Here is a 20729-nt window from a genome sequence, read left to right as displayed (position 1 = left end):
ACCATTTTGGGAAATGCTTTCCTGTCTTTCTGAGTGTTACATAATGAGAACATGAGAGAATCAATGCCACTTTCATGTCTGTGCGTTAAGTAAAGAGCTGGAGATAAGTGTTGTCATTATTTCTTTGTGAACAGCCTTGCAAGACTTTGTGTACTGAGTACTGGGCGGATGAATAAACTGTTGTTCGTCAAGAAATAGTTGCACCATGTAATTCCCTCTAAAACCACAAATTGCCATTTTTACATTACTATTTGTGTAGGGATTAAACAAATGAGATTCATGTTAATTGGTGAAAATTAACACTTCTGAGGTGTATTTTTGACCTTTGGAGATAGCCAGGCTAGCTGTTTCCCCCTTCCTCCAGTCTTTATCCTAAAATAGGCTAATCTTCTCTTGGCTCTAGCTCCCTACTTAACATAAGAGTGGTATCGATCTTCTCAGCTCACTCTCAGAAAGAAAACAAATAACCGTACTTTTCTTTTAAGCCAACTGAAAATGAGATCTGTAGGAAGTGAGCAGAAGCATATAGGACACAGTCATAAAGTCTAGTTGATGAACTCACCTAAATAAATGGCTTGGTCTGTCACCATAAACCTGTTGTGGTTTATCCCCTGGAGACTGCCGTCCCTCTGCACTCTGGGGTTGAAAAACTTCTACACACACACACACACACACATGCGGTAAGCACTGATAAACTGTATCTGTAGAGCTAAAAATAGTACATAGTGGCGTTGTACTTACAGCTTCCAGTGAGCAGTTGGCCTGCTCCATGCACAGACTCCTCAGGGACCAGATAAAGTTGAAAGTAAGTGGATCAGTCTTTTCCCAGCAACTTACTAGCAGACGAACCCGGACCTTCCTCAGGATCAGAGCTTCCCGGATAAGACCGTCAATACGAGACCAGTACCTTGGCACAGATAAAAACACATACACAAATGTGGGCACATGGCCAGATGGACACGCAGGCATACACAGAGTTTAATCACTTGAATCAAAGCAAGGCATCCAAGTTGTTGATGATGAATGCCTGTCAACTCATCCCAAAGAAAGCAACTCAGTGGTTCTAACCTGTGAGCGTTGCTGCTGAGGAGGGGCAGGTAGTCGATGATGGAGATATATATATAATGGCGGGCCTCCTGGATGACCCTGGAAATGGCTTCAAGATCATTGCTACGATCTTTAGGGATAAAAACATCTGGGGAACTCTGTCATCAGAGGAGGAAAGGCGGTAAAGACAATTAGGAAGTGCTGGTGTTGGGTAACGAGAGGATGCACAACCGGTGGCTGTGAACTCCTCTCTGTGTACACACATTAAAAGATGGTCAGAGCAGATGTTTACTACCACAGTGACTCAGAAAGGAATCTTAACAACATTCAGAATTACCATCATGATTCTTAACACTGTTATCACAACAACCAACTCAGCTCTCACCATCATTATTGTTCACCTAAATGACCATTAGGATTTGATTGTCTTCCTTTTTTATGTCTGTGTGCATGTCTTGTTACATAGCTGTCATTTGGAAAAGCCTTAAAAGTTTTCATTTCACTTCTTGCTGACAGGTACCTGTGAAAGTTTAACCGAGAGTGTGTGATTTTTGTGTTGAAATTAATTTTCTAGAGATGGACAGCCCAGCCAAATCAACTGTTCTCTGCCGCAGGTAGGACGACATCACCATCACTCATCTCCGGGAAGAAGATGACACTGAAAGACACAGGTGTCCTGCAGAGACACTCTGTGTCAAAAATGGACTCTCCCAACTAACTGTCACCTCCACTGGAGATGACTGCTACACTTGTGTGCTGTACACACATATGTAAACTGTATGTAAACTGATTCTGAGCAGCCATTTTGACTTGTCATAACAGGAAAAGCACAGGTGGAACTGATCACATTAACAATGGTTCTGCTCCATTTGAAGACCCTACACACCCATGTTACACATAGTGCCCTCAATCATTCACATAATAGAACAAAAAAGTAGTGTCCATGACATGTTCACTACTTCCACTAACAATCCCACAATGCAATTTGTCACATTTTATGGATGAAAAAATTAAAGTCACACTACACTACACTGATGAGGAAAAATGATACATAAGTGTCCGAAATCTCCATTTACTGCTCACTATAGAGTAAACTGTTGAGTGTCTGTTATATAGGTAATAGTGAATTAGTGAGTTCAGACACAGCTTTGGTAAGCCATGCCAATGAGCCATCAAGAAAATGTACCTTTTTCACTGCAGACATTTTGAATTGTGTTTACAGGAAACGTACAGGTGAAACAAATTTCATTATCGATGGCTCAGTTCCATTAGGTGTCTCAGTAAGTCATGCCAGTGAGCCAGCATGCACAGTACTAAAGCTCTGAAACTCTCTCATCTAAATAGCATGCAGTCGTTATTAATTACACCTGTGCTTTTCCTGCTACGACGTGTCAAAATGTCCACTGTGAAAAGGGAGCAGGGAAGTGGAACATCTAAATGGAATGAAGCTGTTAATGTTAATAATTACACCTGTGCATTTCCTGATTTAAGATGTCAAAATGCTGTGAAAAATGACAAAAAAGTAGCGTTTTTCACAACTGACATATAGACTTGTCCCAAAATCCCAATCAGGCAAATTGAACCAAACACCGAAGCTCATTTTTGAACAGTCTGTTTTAACATCCATTTTGAGTGTAAGTAATGGAAGGCAATTGAATGCTATTATCTAATGTATGTGAGCCTGTAAATTATAACTTTAGACAACAAATACTACCCATTGGTTGCAGAGTCATGAAGGAGAGTCAAGAAATTGACAGATGTCTCAAATGATTATTGTAAGTGTTACTTTAAATACATGTTTTGGCTTTTGGAATTAAATTATTTTATACAAGCCTCCCCCTTTACTTGTGCCATCAATACAAAATGCCTCCTAAATTATGGGTTGGCATGTTAACCTTGTCTTTGACATATCCACCAGAAATTGCCACATAGTGAAAGCATTGCTATGTTAAAACACGAGCTTTCCCTGGGCTAATGTACAATACAAACTAATGCTATAACCGTCACTTACAGAGACGTAGGCCTGAGCCTTTGTGCTGTTGAGAGTAAGGTTCAGTGGTGTATCTCTGTTGAAGAGGGCAAAGAGGCGCTTGGACCAGAAGGAGGGGATGAAGTCTTTATACTGGAGCCCCCAGTAGAGGCTGAACACTCTGTGGAGGTCCAGAGCCAGACAGCTGCAGTTGTACACCAACACACCCAGCTCCTTCCTCTGGAGAACAAACAAAATCTCTGTTAGATCACCATAAGCATGGAGACAGCCAACATTTATCTATTATCAACATCTTTGTACCTATCCTAAACATTATCATCATTACTTCCAAGATCAACAAAAATGCTGTCAGTCAGATTTCCTTTTCAAGTAATCTTTAACCTACTCTTTCAACACGTTTATACTATATTTTACTTTTAGATTATATTGTCCACAAGCCTTATCCAATTACAGGCCTTCAGCCATCATCACAGCAACAGAAGGGAATGAATGTTTGCTCTCTGCTGCATTTTCATTCCAAAGTGGCACTTCTCAATGTCAGGTTCTCAGATTGTACCTTCTAAATTGCCCTCTTTTTCTCTCTTTCACTCCGCACATTCATTCCCCCTATGCAGTGTTTACATGAACACAGTATTCCTCAATAAAGCTTAGATCCCACTCGCCAGACTCTTATTTGCAACCTATTCTATCTCCCTCAAAACACACAAAAATGCACGAAATAAAATACAGTCCATAATTTGACTTATCATGTAAATGTTTCAACAGCTAATACTGGATTGTGAATGTATAACTTTTAAGAATTTTAAGAATTCATGTCAGGATGCATTGGGTAGCCACCTTGAGCTCTTTGCAATTCATCTTCCTAAATCAAGGCCCTTTGTATCACTGGATGTCTAAAGATAGATGAAGCTGCCTAACAAATGGCTCCGCACTTTAATGAACCATGCAAGAAACTCAGCTTTGAAGAAGAAGATGAAAGAATGGCCACTGTCTATTTTTGGATGCCTTGCATGCCCCCACTCAGCCCACTCCCCACATCCACAACTTTTTGAAGAAGAAGACACTGACATGTAATTTATGCACAAATATAATCTCACTATCTCTTCAAATGTGCTTTGATAAGGTTCATAACTTGTACACATATGCAATGCTTATGTAGTATGTGTCAGTAAACATATCAACTGAATCTTCTATCCTCTATATATTTTTAAAAAATCACGTCATCTGAAATAATGCAACCTTTAGGCACCTGTAAACATCTATTTTGAGTCATTATTCAAAGTAAAGGACTTACGTATACCGATGGTAGTTAACATATCAAATCTGGCTAATTTGCCAAATTAATTAACCCGTGGTCATGATACCACTGTAAGTTATTTCAGATTATGCAGTTTTCAAGAGACACCCTTTTGCATAAGAGGACTGGGAACTTCAAATATTTTAGAACAGTAGAACATTATCAAAGCACTTTACATTAGGGAACATAATTTGTTATGTAAGCAAATCTCATGTAAACCTGTTGGACACAAAATGACAACAGAGGGTCTAAATTTGCATAATTTGTGTTACAATGCAGCTTCAGAATTTACAGGACTGAGATCATGATGTTGCATTTTCTCAGATGTCTCTGCCACAGCCTCTGTTTTTGTGTACATATTGAGTATGCCTTTGTTTAAGTATGGATGTGTGTTTCTGTGTGCGCTGTTATGCATAGTGGATCTTAGATACTGTGGCCAGAGATCTCCAGTCCATGCTAGCGCTGCCGATGTAGAAATGTCTCCTGTCGACCACCCAGAAGGAGGAGAGGAGGTGGCCTTTGGTCAGCGCTGTCATGTTCACATAGTGGACCTCAGCATCTAGAAACAGAGAGTGAGAGACAGAAACTGAAACAGAGATCAAGTAATACACAAAAGGCAGCAAGAAAAAGAAAGGCAGAAATAAAGGAAGTTGCATGTGAGACAAGGAGAAGGATAAGGAGAGATCTGGTCACAGACAGAAACAGGAACAACAAGAAAATGAAACACAAAGACAGATGAAGGGAAAGATTGAAAAAGAGTTAGAGATAGAAAGGACTGAGCAGGACAAATAGGAACAGTCAACAGACTAAACAGTCAGAGCTTAGCTGCGGCATGTTTGAACAGAGACACACAGAATGTATAATACAGTGAGAGTGAGAGCTAACTGTGTCTGGCGAGTGTACTGAGCTCGGTCGAGTCAATCATCCCGCTGGAGATCTTCAACTGGATTCCTTTAGCTTTCAGCCCCTGCAGCCTGGACAGCAGAGCCCTGCCCTGAGGGAAACACAACATAAAACCTCTGCTGTCACATGAATTTCATGCACTGTGTATTCAGACACGATTCTTGTGTATTGTTTAGATTTTCTCCTAATATTGTGGCACCATCAGCAGCCGTTTATGTGCTATTTTTGTGCTACATTTCCCAGAGTTTCTTTGTCTGCAGCCAGCAACTGTGATGTCTAGTTTCTTTTTTTGTTTTGATCAAGTATTCATATTTGTGGGTTACACTTTTTCTTTGTTTAATCAGTTGTGAAAGCTACCTCTGCTCATTCTAAGTACCCAAATACATACAAATAATAAAAAATGAATCCAAAGACTTTCCAGTTTTGAAGGTGTTTTTTTCCACAAAACAAAATAAACTGAGAATACAATATATGGTATAAATAAGGTTAGTAAAACCAATCATCCCATATTGATTTCTCTTAAATACATACCAATTACAAATGGGATGTAGATGAAGAGAAGCAGAGTTAGAGAAGGACTGAGGCAATTGAGATGTGAATTTGATAAAATGGGCTTTATTTCAATATCCGGAAGATGTGTCTAATATTAAGTGTCTAATATTTTGTTCCGTCAGTATAGATCGTTTTACACCCAACCTACCAGAAGAGACGCTGTTGACATTGGGAAGTTTGTTGTTTCATAACACATTGAACTTTTATAGAATGACTTTTACAGCTCTTTTAAAATACCAAAATTTGAATAAAGGGGCACTCTACCAATTTTACTCATCAAGTTCAGTTTACTCGTCAATACTATTCAGCCTGTGAAAACAGTTTTATAATGTCTTCTGTGACTCTGGAGAGAGCTTTCCAAAGTCTGAAAAAATAACCCAGATGATGTCATCAGGGCTATTTCGGCTTTTTAGCAGAAAGCCTGTGTTACAAACTAGGGATGTAGAGATTAAAAGACATGCAGGGAGTCTCTAATGAAATATGCCAACAAGTCCTCCAACCCATACGACCACATAGGTCGTTTGTTCTTACCCTCTAATATGACCCACAGGTGTGTTTCCTAAAATAGCGCCCCTACCAATGGCAGTTGAGGACAGCTGTAATGTGAGGATGGGCTGCAAGCACACGTTACATAAATCATGTTACATAAGTCACGTGACGTTAAACACGTGGTTAACGCTGTGAAACGGTTGCAGTTTGGTTAGGTTTAGGCAAAAAAAATGACTTGGCTTAGGAAAAGATCATGGTTTGGGTTAAAATAAATATGTTACGTAAGTTACGCAACTAACGTAAGTTAAGTACATAACGTTATGTAACTGTAAATAAGTCAGCGTTACTTTTGGTTTCACATGGGACCATACCCCAGGCCCCTGGGTGAAAGCCCTTTGTTTGTTTGTTCAATCCATCCACCCCACCACATCTATAAGCAGACTTTCTAGCTCTTAATACTACATCACCTGACTTCCTGGTTTGCTCCTGTCACAATTACAATGACCACTAGAGGTTGTATCCTACAATAAATGTAAACATGGGTTGTAATAAGCTGCTTGCACAGACGACCCTTATGGATGTTTTTCTGGTGAGCACAGTCTGAAATATACTATTAATTTGCATTATGGGAAATGTAGGATCCAGTGTTTCTGAGGCTTTAACCATACTTCTACCTATAGTCAGAATATAGCAGGTTCTGCTACCTCAATTTTGATGATTCTCCTTTAAATCAATCTCTTGCAAGTCCCTCAATTTTATGTATATGCAATACTAAATCAGTGAAGTGCCCCTTTAAAGTGTGCAATATAATCTTACCTATGTTGTAATTATTCCAAGTGAAATTCTTACATTTGGTGATATTGGCAAGTTTGCTTTCAGACTTTTACACAGAAAACTAAACTGCAAATTAGAGATGAGTCAAAGAAGTCTGAGCAAAAGTGAAGCCGAACACCATTTAATGTCTTTGCAGATAGTCAGCAACCACATCACCATTCATGTAGCAGTGACATGTGAAGGAAGCTCAATGTCTCGGAGAGAACACTTCAGCGAACTCTTGAATCCCTTGAATTCCTTCCATTTTTTATGATTTGAGGTGATATAGCTGATATTGCGTTTCTTTAAACATTTGTATGTGAAAAAAAGTTAAGTACAGCTAAACCTTTCGGTGTCACACAATTGAGTTATCACACTTTAAAATAAGTCTGCAGAACTGACAGCGACTCTTCTCTTCATTTTTTTTTAAAACTTAACTGATGATCACAATATTCAAGACACAAACACACATGCAGTGCACATGCCTACTATGAGAGCATCTCAACCTCCACCTCTTGTAACTTTGTCTTTACAGTATATTACATTTTCCGGTCCAGCCTCCCTCCTGATGACGTGTCTTTTTTGGCAGCTGCAGGCTTAAAGGCCATTAGCTCTTCTCTGCCCCGAGGCCTCTGAGAGGAGATGTTACTTTCCAATCAACAGCCTCAGGCTTTCAATAGTCCTGACATACTCTATTTTAACAGAACTGTGTGTGTGTGCACAGCCTAGCCAACCCTCCAAGCAACTTTCAATAACACACTTTCAAATCCAAAATGAATAGCTCACTTCAACCAGCCTGAAAATAGTTCAGATTGAGTATTTTACCAGCAAGTGCAATTCTAAAAGGACAGTTATTGATTTTCAACTCTGGTGATAATTTATTTCATACTATTATTTGGTCTACTTTGACTTTATTGTCTGATTTGGCTGAAGCAGAAAACCATCTCTTCTTTATTGTCCTTTCAAGATAAATATGAGATGTGGCAGCTCTGTAGTCTGCTTAATGACTTGGGGATATGGATAAAATCAGATGCAAATCACATAATTTTTCTGTCACACATTACATGTATTATTATCAGTGGAGGGAAGTTACTAAGTACATTTACTCATATACAATTTTCAGGTACCTGTATTTTACTTGCATATGTCCATTTTGTGCTAATGTATACTTCTACTCCACTAAATTTCATAGGAAGATAGATTGCACTTTTGAATCTGATTAAGCTTTTATCAAAACCATATTGCAGCAAGCTAGGGTTTTCTCTCAGTAGATCTCAGCGAGTTTAAGAGACCTACACACCTCAACACTCACGGTCCAACCATATTTGCTCCTAATACTACAGATGAACTGTAGGAACAGTGGGAACACTGTAGAATAAAGTGTCAATAATACCAGTAATACTGGGAGGCTTTCACTACACCTACCCTTCTGGGACGTCACAATATCATAATCTCTTGTTCATCTTTCTTACCCCATTAATCATCTCATGACCCCCCAGATTTATCTTGTGACACTTTGGAGGGGGTCCATCCCCAATGTTGAGGACCACTGGACTAGCTGGAACTAGCTTCACCTCGATCCGCTACAACAATATACAATCTAATAATGAGATTGTCATTATTATCATATTAATAATATCACTTCACTATCACTTGCAGGTGCCATTTCTCTGCAGAGCGAGTGCATTTAATTTGATACTTTCATACCATTTTGCTTGTAATACTTTTACAATGCACTTTTACTTGCAGTTTTACTACACTAAATGCAGGACCTTTTCTTGCAATGGAGTGTTTTTATATTGTTGTATCGGTACTTTTACTTAAGTAAAGGATCTGAGTACTTTTTCTTTCATAACTGATTATTATGTAGAGGAGGCAAAGAGGCCAGTTCAGCCAAAAAGACACAGAAGAGGAGACAGAGAGAAGGTAAATCAGACACATAATCTAAATAAACGCCACAACTTCTGCACAGTCAAGTCTCTGTTGGCTTGCTCTGGTTTTACCTGTCTGGCAGCAGGTTGGAAGCTGGATTCATAATCGGAGGAGTTGAGGAGCCACAGCGGGGAAACTATCTCTACGACCCGGATAGCTTGATCCAGTAAGTTGTACAGCCCCGCTGAGAGAGGGAGGTGAGATGTAGCATTGTCTAAGAAGGAGATGTCTTCTGGGATGTTCTCCACAAGCACTGCTCTGTGGAAATCAATGAGAGAAAAACTGAGTAAAGAGGAAACATAATGATGTAGGAAACCTGCATTAAAAAAGCGGCAAAAAGCCATAAAAGCATCATTAGGCTAAGCCATAGAGCCCTGTTAATGGAAAAATGCTGAAGAAATTAATGTGAGGTTCATGGTCTTTTACAAAGCAATTATCTGTTTGCATTAGTGGCAGAGTTATTAGGAGCTTGGGTGCCACTGATGTGAGGTTATATTACTTCTGTCTTGCTACTCCGTGACAAATTAGCTAACAGCACCCTTCTTCCTCTTTCTCTGGATCGTTAGTGTAATGAGAGTTATCAATATTTCGAGACTACATAGAGTCTATCAAGCATCATTTGGTCTTGTACAGGTTGCCTCTGGCAGGGGCTGAGAATAATTGAAGGTGCAGAGGCTGTCAGCAAAGCAGATTAAATTACACCTAGTCAGCAAAAAGGGACTCATTTTGGCTGTATTCTTGTTGGTTTCTCATATACACTACTCCCTACACTATCACATGGTGCATTTTAATGTTATCATCAGCAGTCTAGGGTAATATACTGTGTTTGCAGTGTGCAGCGTATAATGAAATCATATACAGAGGCAATACCAGTCTACTGTCTGTCAGATTCAGTGGATTGCATGAAGTACAGAATAGCTGTATCCTTGAGATTATCTGCTTAAGATTCAGTGCAGTCACTTAAACTGTTAAATGATGGGGAACATCTTCTCAGTGATAGTTGTTTTGCACTATAATGTTTTGTATATATCACTGTGAATATCCCTACACTTTCTTCCAGGCTGTAATGTCAAGTTATCTGGCTAACCATGACTGAGCTCTTCCTAATGTATCTCCAGTTCCCATTTTACCCCAACAGGATGCCTGAAAATGACAAAAGCATTAGCACCGGAGTCAACAAATTGAATTAGCCGTGGCAGCCCTAGATCTGCAGCCACACAGAACCAGGCTATTACCAAGCTCCAACGCTCACCACAATTTCTCTGTATCTGTCTTCGACATTGATTTCTGCCAACTGGATTTTAAGAGAGAAATATTATTGGGGGGTGGGTGTTCAGTGAGGGTGAACAGCACAGATAGAAATTCTGCTTCACCTCCATGGTTGATTAAGCCTGCACGCGAATTTACTCAATTCCATGTGAGGGAATGGATTTTAAGAAATGTTATGGTAAATATACTGCATATTAGTTTGGTGGCTCAATAGGTGGTGCATGGAGTTAAAAGGTGCCTCTAGTATGACAAACAGTCTGTACTGTGCTCATAACTAAGGCATTGTGAAAGTGTGCATGTTAGAAGTAAAGCACGGAATGTGTCAAATTGTGTCTTTAAACCACAGTCTTACAATTTAGGAATCGTATTAAACAATCGTATTTAATCTAATCAGCACAATACTTGCACAACCATTAATGTGTCAGTGCAGACATGGACGGTATGTCCAATTAATTTTGCTGGTTGGTCACATGAATAAGTCATGTGCTGCAAACCTGATAAAACCCATAAAACATGGTAAAAGAAATACCTGATTTATTTCATCTCTAAATAGTGATGCATCAGAATACTTAAGCCTAAACAGAAACTGAAAATGATAAACCTTATCAGTTCTGGGCTATTTTATTAGCTTGTATTGGATTGTATGTTCCTGTTACTTCATCCACACCTCATAAATTATATACTGTTAAATTTAATAGGAGGCCTATTGAAAGGTGAGCTGTAATCTCAGTCAAAGTTCAGCTAACATCAATATAATCTTCAAGCAGTATTAATAGATTTTTGTTTGGCTGTTCTGGGGCAGCGGAACAAGCTGTAAACATAACATTGACATATTATTACCGTATAAAGTTAATATACTTAATATTCTGGCCACCTCACGAATGTAAGTCGAATATTCACTCTCATTTAAGTTCTGTTTTGGTCTCCACCAACTCCTGAGGGAAATATTTGGCCCTTTAGCTGCTAAATGCTTCACTATGTTCACCAGCTAACTTTGTTGGTATTGGTGTCAGATGGTTTGGTGCTGGACATTTAGGGTACAGTGGGTTTACTTGAAAATTGTTGTCTGCTGCTGCTGGAAACGATGCTGATAAGAGCAACGAGACTGAACTAAAACAGCAAAGTTGTGGGCCGAAAAACTAAAGCAATGAGCTGAGGGGAGCACTTGAGTCGGGTCATAATTCTCTGTGGGTTCATCACTACGAGCGACACCTTTCACATTACAAAGTCATTTTATCCATTATTAACATAACACTGTTGATTAGTGCAGACTTAAAATTAGCATGTGTTGTAGTGTAGGGTATTGTTGTTGTGGTTGTGTATTGATTGTTCCTCTTAGTCAGCTGATAAAATCTATTATTATCGAATTGCATGTGAGGTTTAAAACTGTAGCAAAATATCTAATATATGTATATTAAAAAATGTTGAGGCAGGAGTGAAAAACAGCTTCTTTTCATATATACAGCAGTTGCATTTTATTGGAATGTAGTGGGTAAAGCTTTTATCATGTTTTTGGTCAAATTATCTTTTTTCCTCTTTTTGATTTATCATTTTATCGCATTAAAGACTTATTTTACACTGTAAAACTCAGTCGAGTCTGTGCTGGCAGACTCCCTGGCGAAGGCTCTGTGATACCAAACAGATCTTAGCACTCAGACCAGTTAGAGCACAGGGTCAGCCAAAGTGTGACCGCTCAGGGTCTAGCAGGGCTTCACTCAAGGGCACACTGGCAAGAGCATGTGCTGCAGGTGATAATGTACTGGCACCACACTGAGAGGCCAGTTGCCAGCTCACAGCTTGAAAATGTATTCCTGGCTAAAGTAAAGCTATGTCAGGTTTTGGAACGTGGCCAAGGGTCAAGCTGTAGGACTCACACCCTCTGTGATCACAACATGCTGATTTCTCCTCATGGAAATGGCAATGAATATGTTTAGTGAAGCAGCTTGGGAGAATCACATGTAAAGTTGGCTCATATGTTACTGAGGGATTTATTTCAGTGGATATTCTTCCATTTGTCAGTCACAGAGTTTGAAGACTTAGAAAGTAAAATGAAAAGAAGAGAGAAGAAGCTGTGGACACTTATGGAGAAGATTAACGTTTACATCACACAGCGGAGAGTCTCCTTCTTTGTTCTGAAAAGACAGCAAAAACTAGGCCAGCTACAGTAAACACATCACAATGAGGAAAAACAAGGATGGATGGAAAACAGATGGAAGAGGAGGAGAGGTAATCTTATTCTGAAAGAAATCCTCTCAGTCCACTCTAATGGCTGTGAGGTATGATGAATAGTGATTCTGAGTCGTTTAAACAGCCAGACAGGCTTTGGTATTTAAAGTGGAGAAAGCTAGGTATTTTTTTCTGCCTGCAAAGGATTCATCGATTTATGCAGCCTGTGGTGTCGACTGCTGGTCCCCTCCATTGTAACCAATCTGTGCACTCATGGGTGTGATTCAGCCCCAGCAGCCAATACCTAAGTGGTGTAAACTTCACGGTGTGTGTGTGTGTGTGTGTGTGCATACATGAAACAGCGAGAGAGAGAGTGTGTGTGTCTGAATGTAAATCCCACACTCTCTGAATGATAATAGATTCCCTTCCTGACAGTGCAGTAGGTGAGCACAGTTGGATCACTCAGATGTAGGCTCTCTCTCTCCCTCCTGATGTTTTATTCCAAAAAGCAGAACATAAGCACTACAGAGCGGTCAGGGCTGAGGCAAGTTTATGTGTTAAACAAATAAATCACTGCAGCATGTTAGGATAATGCATGTAATAATGCCAATTACATGCAAATGCTTCTGTTACTGTGTGCCTGCTGTAGCCCATGGGATCATGCTGAAAAATCTCAGTGTGCCAGAGTCAGCCCCTGACATCTGTTATAAATGATCTACTCCTCTCATGAGCTGCCCTGAGCTCTGGGTGTACAGCAGCGAGGACATTAATATGGGTGTCGCAGGAGCTGCTGCTGTTCAGCTCCCTGCATGCGGTTCATTTTAAAGGTAAATGTTAAGTCCAATGTTTCATCAGGTACAACCAAAACAATGTTGTCATGGTAAACACACTATGTAGATTTCAATCCATTATGTGAAACTTGAGCCACTTTGAGATATTTATTTTAAAAGGATCCTCTGTGTTTTAAGCAAATGAATGTAGAATGCATATTCTGCAACATAATGCAATACTGCTGTATTGGGTGTTCCCTGACATTTTGACTGATGGCTAACAGTTTGCCTTGACTAATCAGCCTCATTGTTTGCTAGACCTGTTAAGCTCACCATAGGCACCTTGTTGTTCCAGATACTGGTTGCTGAGTCTCAGCGACGCTGATGCCAAGCTACTTTCACTCCAGTCAGTTCTGCCTTGTTTAAAAGAGTTATTTGGTTAGTTCAGTAGCCTAATTTCTGTGGCTTGTTCAGTTGTTTTTCTCTGCCCATTCTGGCAGTAGCTGTTCTTGTTTTGTGTTGGCTTCAGCAGAAATCTATATGAGGTTTTTGAAGTCCACAATTGCATGTGTGGTGTGTTCTCTGCACTTGAGTCCTGGAGCAGGTTGCACTGGCTCTTTATAAGTTTAAACTTAGTTTAGTTATAACGTAGGTGTTTACTAAGTGGAGATTTACACATTACTGAATTAAGTTGCACCACACAAACTAGTTCTTACATAGAGATTAGTTGTTACTAAATACTAACCTAACTGAACTAATTGCCAAGCGTAACATAGCTAACAGAACTAGCTAGCTGAATTGACAAAACTAACGTTAGCTTGCTAATACACGACTCGTTTAGATTTTAGAGTAAAGTGGCCACACATGCTTATGGGACAACCACAACACTGTATCTCAGACTCACACATTACGCTTATATACATTGTGTTCAAATTCTAACAAATTACTTGTTTGTTCAAATTCGTTTGAACTCAACTTTCTGAAAAAGTGACACCCCTAAGCTATAGGAACCTTCCCACTATTTTTTTAAAAACCTGATGGAAGGAAGGAACATTTGCATTCAAAAATATTTTAAAATGTTGTATCTTTATTAAGCAGACTGTTCAGGAGTTGCTAAAAGCTACACAAAATCTGGGGATGCAGCAAGTCTGGTTTTCCAAGCATTGTTTCTGCCCTTCCACAAGGAAGCTGTGAATCAATACTAACCTGCTTATCAGCTGTTTGACGTCAGGCAATTACACATGTACATCAGGGATACATCATTTGGATACAATCATATGAGAGGGTACAAACTGCTACCACTCTGTTCCAACAACCAAGCAACACATAGTAAGCCTAAGAAGAATCATGTTTTACTGCAATCATAGCTGTAGTTGTTTGTCCTCAGAGGGAAAAATATAAATCAATAAAATTAATTATGTGTTTGGTTGTACTGCCAGACAAATACATGAACCATCTATCTGCATCAGTGCTTCTTTCTTTTTCTACACAGATACACAGTAACAGCAACCCATCTTAGGTCTCCTGTCCCTGAGATGCAAGCATTAAGCAGCATTATTCATTATGCATGCAAAAACAATTTTAAAGGGAAATCTACATAACAAAACAACCAGCTGCGTGTGACATGTCTAAATTACAACACCACAAACAAAAATTTATTCGGGCTGCTAAAAGGCTCAGAAAGGAGACTAATGGCTGCACATCAAGGCAAGAAAGGGGATCCGTCTAGAAATAGTCTTGGATTTCATTTGTAAGTTAATCACTGGATCATTTTCATTGGATCACTGGATCATTTTTTCAATCAAGTGTGAACACTCTTGGTGTAAGATATGACTATGCCTGAAGGGGGCTTTACATGCATTTCCTTTTATGAATTACAAGTACCTTAATGAATTAAAGTGAGCATGAGCAGCTTCAGTGCAGCTCACTATATATATGTCTGTCTCATAGTAATCTATCATTTTTGCTATTTTGTACTGCAACTTGCTCTGAGCAAAATACTTGAAATGAAATCATGAATTATGTTACACTTGCACACCTCAGAGATCTTTCAAATGATTCATGCCACAGTAAAACTTCATCATTAGGCTTATGGGATATAAATAACTGTGCACACTTGCGAAAAATGACAGCACATATTTCTGAAATTTGTTAAGTCTTGAACTGACAAGCCCCCCCGTCATCACAGACAGCAAGCCAATAACAGCTGATGAATCTATTCATCTCTCACTCATTCCAACCCCAAATCTACCCTGATATCCTCTTCTTCTTCTCCTTCCATCTGGTTCACCCTCATTTCCCATCATCCCTCCCTCAACCTCGTATTTATCTCTCATTTTACCCCCAAGCTTTAGGGGTCCGTCAGAGTGGGAGAGGAGTCCAATTCAGCTTTACAAATTGGGATTACAGCCTTGAGTGGAAGAGAGGGATGCCTAATAGAGTTTTCAGAAAGGTTGTTAAATAGATGATTTGGGGAAGAGGAGAGAGAGAGTAGATGGACACAGGCATAAAGAAAGACACAGAGGGAAGTAATTCAAGGATGAATGGTAAATTGCATGATAAGAGTCTAATGGAGGGGAACCAGTGGGAAGTGGAGAGCAGAGAGAACAGGGACTACTGTATTAGAGAAAATGACTGCTGATCAGCCAGTTTCACTCTGGACCAGCAGGACATACTGCAGTGCTTTTCAGGATTTTTGTCTGGGGATCCATATTCTTAAAACTAAAGTTTGGTAAAAAGTACCTTTCAGAAGAGCCTGGTAATCATTTCAGAACAGTGGGGGAAGCCACAATAGGTCAATCAGGTTGAGGGAATAATGCAAGCAATGACGTGGGGTCTGCAGCCTCTACACTTCAGTTTACATCTTGTGCCAGTGGGTTAGACCTGCTGGATTACAAATTGGCACAGACTGGGATTGTTTTAAACTGAGCTAAAACAACCAGAGTTTCTAGCAATGGAAGCTTTTGGAATGAGTAAACAGCTAAAACATTTAAAACTGCACACAGAGCAAATTGGTTAAGACTGTTAAGATGTGACTTTCATATCCTAATGTTAAGTGGTATTTTCTATGAATTCAAACCAAACTTCCCATAAATAATTTGGGTCATGGGAAATGTCACAAAAAACTGTATGTACTGAAAAAAAGACACACTGCGTCGCAGCAGGGGTACTAAGATACCAATGCAGACGGCTCCAGAAAAAAATGCAAGGTCGTCCGGCAAAACCGTTGAACCAGGTTCAACAACACAATACAAAGTCGTCTGGCAAGGTGCTGTGTTAGCCAATCACACACATTCCTGGTGGATTACTTTGGAACATGAATGCTGTATTGCTACTGTTTAGATAAAATAATTATGCATGCAAATTTTCCAGTGTAAAATCCTATGTCACTATTATAAACAGCTCTGTGTTTTGGCGTCTGAAAGGCCTTCAGATTCACAGATCTGTTACTCCAACTGGACTTCCTGGATCGAATTTCATGTCTCACTGTTACCTGAAGCAACACACCCCCACCAACGCAGTCCCCAGCATTGTTTTAACGCAGGGCTGATTTCGGTCTGAAAGCCCGCTGAGGCCAGAGCTTGTAACGAGGGGTCACAAGCCAAAAACATTGGGAACCACTGACAATGAATTGTGCGTTTGTGGTTCTGTAGTGCTCACCTGCAGTTCTTGCTACAGTTATCCTCTGTGATCCCGTCTTCATCTTCGCCCCAAATGTCCACAGCTGAGAAAATCAACGCCATCAGTACTGCGAAGCAGCACACCAAGGCAAAGATCATAATGCACTTCTGCTGAGACTGCAAGAGAGAGAAGGAGAACAACATTGATTTCCAAGGTGTGTTTTTGACACTACTGTAATAACAAGGCCAAAGTGCCTGAACCTTGGTTCCCACTAGCTGGTTGCTCTGGCTGATTTAATGCACAGCTCAGCAGGTCATAAGATGATATAGAGGGGAATTTAACGCAAACATGTAAAGGGTCTGCGTATGACCTCTCAAGTTCAGGCTTTCATATAAAGAACATGAGGCAGGAAAGATGAGAAGAAAGGGAAGAGGGAAAAAAAAGAGTAGAGAGCAAGCAGAGAGACAGAAAAATAAAAAAAGAAAACAAAGTGATCCATAAAAACAAACTTAAAAAAAGACAATTCTAGGCTTATTGTTAACCTTTAACATTGGATATTTGGATAAAGTAAAAATGATCCCATGTGGTTGAGAAGGATGTAAGGGTCACCATGTTCTATAAAGGCAGTGAGGATGTGAAGAAGACTAATTCACAGCTTACAGAGTATGTGGCCCACAAGATGACAAAAAGGTTTTCACTAATAATACCATCAGACTTTTTAGTTTTATCATTAAGGGTGAATTATTAAGCTGTAATTAGCTTTTATTGAGAAAAGAAAATCACCAAATTATTATTGTCCACCTCTAATATAATATACTATATTGTAGCCTGTTTAATATATTTATGTATTGTATATTTGGTCAATAACAGTGGCTGTTTATAGGATAGTGCGGAAAATAAATAGATTCAAAAGAGAGATTTTTTGTGAGATTATACAGGAGGTAAATGTTACTATAATTAGGTTTTTGTCAATAAAAAGTCAGATTTAAATTGGTATCAGAACTGCTTTGTAATTTTGTTTGTATGTCAGTCTGCATCCCCTGTGGGGCCTGTGTGGCTCATGTACTGGCGACCTTTTATATGAAAGAAAAAACATTATCTCTGGGTGCAAAATTACTCTGTTGAAAAAAGACCAATATACATTATGACAGGAGGTGAGAAAGTGTTCCTGCTTCCTACTACGACTATTTCCTGCGGGATTTGTGGACCTTTAGAGGACCTGGTGGGAAAACAGCAACGAATTGTGCAAAGGTTACATTGTGTGATAAAAATATCACAACTGTAGGCTACAGCAAATAAATGAAACAGGCATTTTTTTCATTTACAGCAGTTTTACATTTACCAACTGTAAAAATATATGAGCTTCAGAAGCTGCAGGATATTAAGTATTACCAGTTGAAGGATTTCTTTACTATATCTGGTAAACGTTTGACCATAGAAAGGTTATTTTGCATGTCCTTCCTTCATTACTGCTTTCATAAAGCTATGCTTTATGTTTGAAGACATAACCACTGTATGATCTCTAATACTGTAACACCTGTGCCTTAAGCATGTTCATTTTGTCTCACCTTCATGTCATTGTCTGTGTGTGGTATTGTTTAACCTGCAGCGTCAGATCAGGTCATTTACATGTTTGTGGTGCTCTGGTGGTGATGAGAGGGCTCAGTGAGAGGGATTTCATTTTCTGTATCACACAAGCTTGAAAACTGATTTGAACAGACCTTTTTCACCAACCCCGTCTCCTGGAAATTACAGCTAATTTGTTTTGCCTAAGGCAGTGTAATGGCTTCTAGCAAATATGCCCACTGGCAACATTTTGTCATTCAAGAAAGTGCTATATTCTTGTACCACACAAAAGTTGTGGGACACTTTGGTTAAGTTTATGGGAATATTGTGATTTTGGTTAAATGTTAATAAAGTAAACAAGTCATGTCTTGTGCTTCGAGTCAATGTTGACCACAATCTTTCTCTAACCTGAGCCAAGCTCAGCTCTTATGCTGTACTGTAGTTGCTGTGCGGAGATATTGTAGGGCGTTTTGCAGATATGTTCTGTATGAACAATATACGACATTGCAGATACATTATATGATCCTAAAAATGTATTTGTTGTTGCAAAGTAGGTTTATATACATTTCTGTGAGAGAGGGTTGTTTTCAAAGCATACTGTACATTTTGACTTGTCATAAAAGGAAAGATACAGCTGTAACTAATAACAGTAATTATGGCCTCTAATCTATTTATTTGTCCCACAAAGCCATGCTAGGGAGCCAGCATGTGTGGTACCAAGACCCTGAAACAGGCACACATAAATGGAATGCAATCGTTATTAATGTTATTAGATACACCTGTGTTTTTCCTACATGTCAAAATGTCTGCAGTGAAAAAGGTTATGAAACATCTCTGCTGGAGAATTGAGACCTATGTATAGATTACTGCTTGATACTGTAGACATTATTATACTACACTAGTCAGTGGTGTAAAGATATAAGCTTTCACATTGTTTAGGTCATAACACAACCTCTTGTTCCCATTTTAAGAATGTAAACATTGTATCTATCCTTATCATACAATTCTGTAGTATTTATGTAGAGTGGTTGTATGGGTGCTACATTTATTTAATTATATTACATTTACATTTTTAATCAATCAAACCAATCAAACCTTGACCGAAAGTCAACAACACAGTGCAGTAAGTGTATCTATTGCAGCCTCAGGGTATCCTCACTCATGTTTTTAATATACTGAGATGTTGATGTACAGCAGATTTGACCCAGTTACTGGGAAACGCCCCAACTATTTGTAAAACAATAACAAATGTATCCTGATCCCTTTGAAACCCACCAGAAGAGACAGAACTAATTATGCTTGAACACACCAGATCATTAGCACAGTCAGCCAGACTCTGCTCATTATCCTCAGGGACAAATCTCATATCATACACCATCGACCTCTGTGAGCCACACAAGCACAAAGCCTTGGTTATTTTATTGTGTTTATTGTAACTAAGCACATTCATGCCCATAGGTTCTCATGTGGGAATCAAATGCATCTACCAGCCAGTCAATAGAGTGCCCCTAGTAGACTAAAGAGACACTGGCAGGGATAATCAGTGTCACACTCTCATCCTCACACAACCATCTGTCTGAGCTGATGTCTGACATGGGAATTGTGTTTTATATTTCCTGGCAGCGCTGGTGGGTGGAATATTATACCTATTTTCTATGTGCAGCCACAGTCTGCTCAACCAATTTGTTCACGCTCAATCCTCTGTGTCTCATACTGATTGCAAAAGCTATCCGAAAGGGTGACAGCAGCATGAATGTTAAAGGAATGACCTCCTGAAAGCAATTGGTTCACATCTGCAGACCTGATTGGAAAAAAGAAACATGCATCTCTACCTCTGAACATCTGCTGTTGAAGAACCCCAGGCACAAAAGCATACTCAGCAAACACTCATTGGGTAACTGGAGGTTAAATCCAATATGTCACTCATCTGCTGGACCTTATACCGGGCGTACTGCAATAAAAACGAGTGTGGAGGAAGGTCTACCTGCAAGAGACTCAAGCACTGCATGCGTCTCATATTTTACAGTGCTTGTTTACCAGCTGCTGCATTCACATGTGGCATATATACGAAGAGGTCAGACTCAAATAGTGAACTGTGTTAAATGGAGCACTGCAAGGGATAAATACACCTTCAATTACAGGAAGTAGCCTCCCTCACAGTAACCATTTAAAAGTACAAAGAATCTGTTTAAATGTAATAGTCACAAAAAGAAGAAAAAAGCACAGGCTGCTAGGTTGTAATTTTTAAATGCAGTGAGCACCACAAGCAAAAATTAATTCACCTCTAATGTCTTTTTGTAATTTGGGTGAACTG

At 39.4% G+C, this 20729-nt stretch overlaps 1 protein-coding gene across 4 annotated transcripts in view; it reads right to left on the bottom strand.

Moving 5' to 3' along the window:
• The window catches only part of LOC122884067 (inactive phospholipase D5-like), a 72934-nt gene that overhangs the window by 4128 nt on the left and 48077 nt on the right, over window positions 1-20729 (bottom strand). For all 4 annotated transcript variants that reach the window (XM_044213401.1, XM_044213402.1, XM_044213403.1 and 1 more), the window contains 8 exons: window positions 16889-17025; window positions 9095-9281; window positions 5220-5328; window positions 4766-4893; window positions 3059-3256; window positions 1069-1205; window positions 742-907; window positions 563-653 (listed from right to left, as the gene is read on the bottom strand). In XM_044213401.1, coding sequence (XP_044069336.1) covers window positions 563-653; window positions 742-907; window positions 1069-1205; window positions 3059-3256; window positions 4766-4893; window positions 5220-5328; window positions 9095-9281; window positions 16889-17025 — 1153 coding nt within the window. The remainder of the gene's footprint in view (window positions 1-562; window positions 654-741; window positions 908-1068; window positions 1206-3058; window positions 3257-4765; window positions 4894-5219; window positions 5329-9094; window positions 9282-16888; window positions 17026-20729) is intronic.

This window comes from Siniperca chuatsi, linkage group LG11 (assembly GCF_020085105.1).
Source record: "Siniperca chuatsi isolate FFG_IHB_CAS linkage group LG11, ASM2008510v1, whole genome shotgun sequence".
Classification (NCBI taxonomy): domain Eukaryota; kingdom Metazoa; phylum Chordata; class Actinopteri; order Centrarchiformes; family Sinipercidae; genus Siniperca; species Siniperca chuatsi.
Note: the sequence above shows the minus strand (reverse complement) of the source record. Positions and strands in the feature narration are given on the sequence as shown.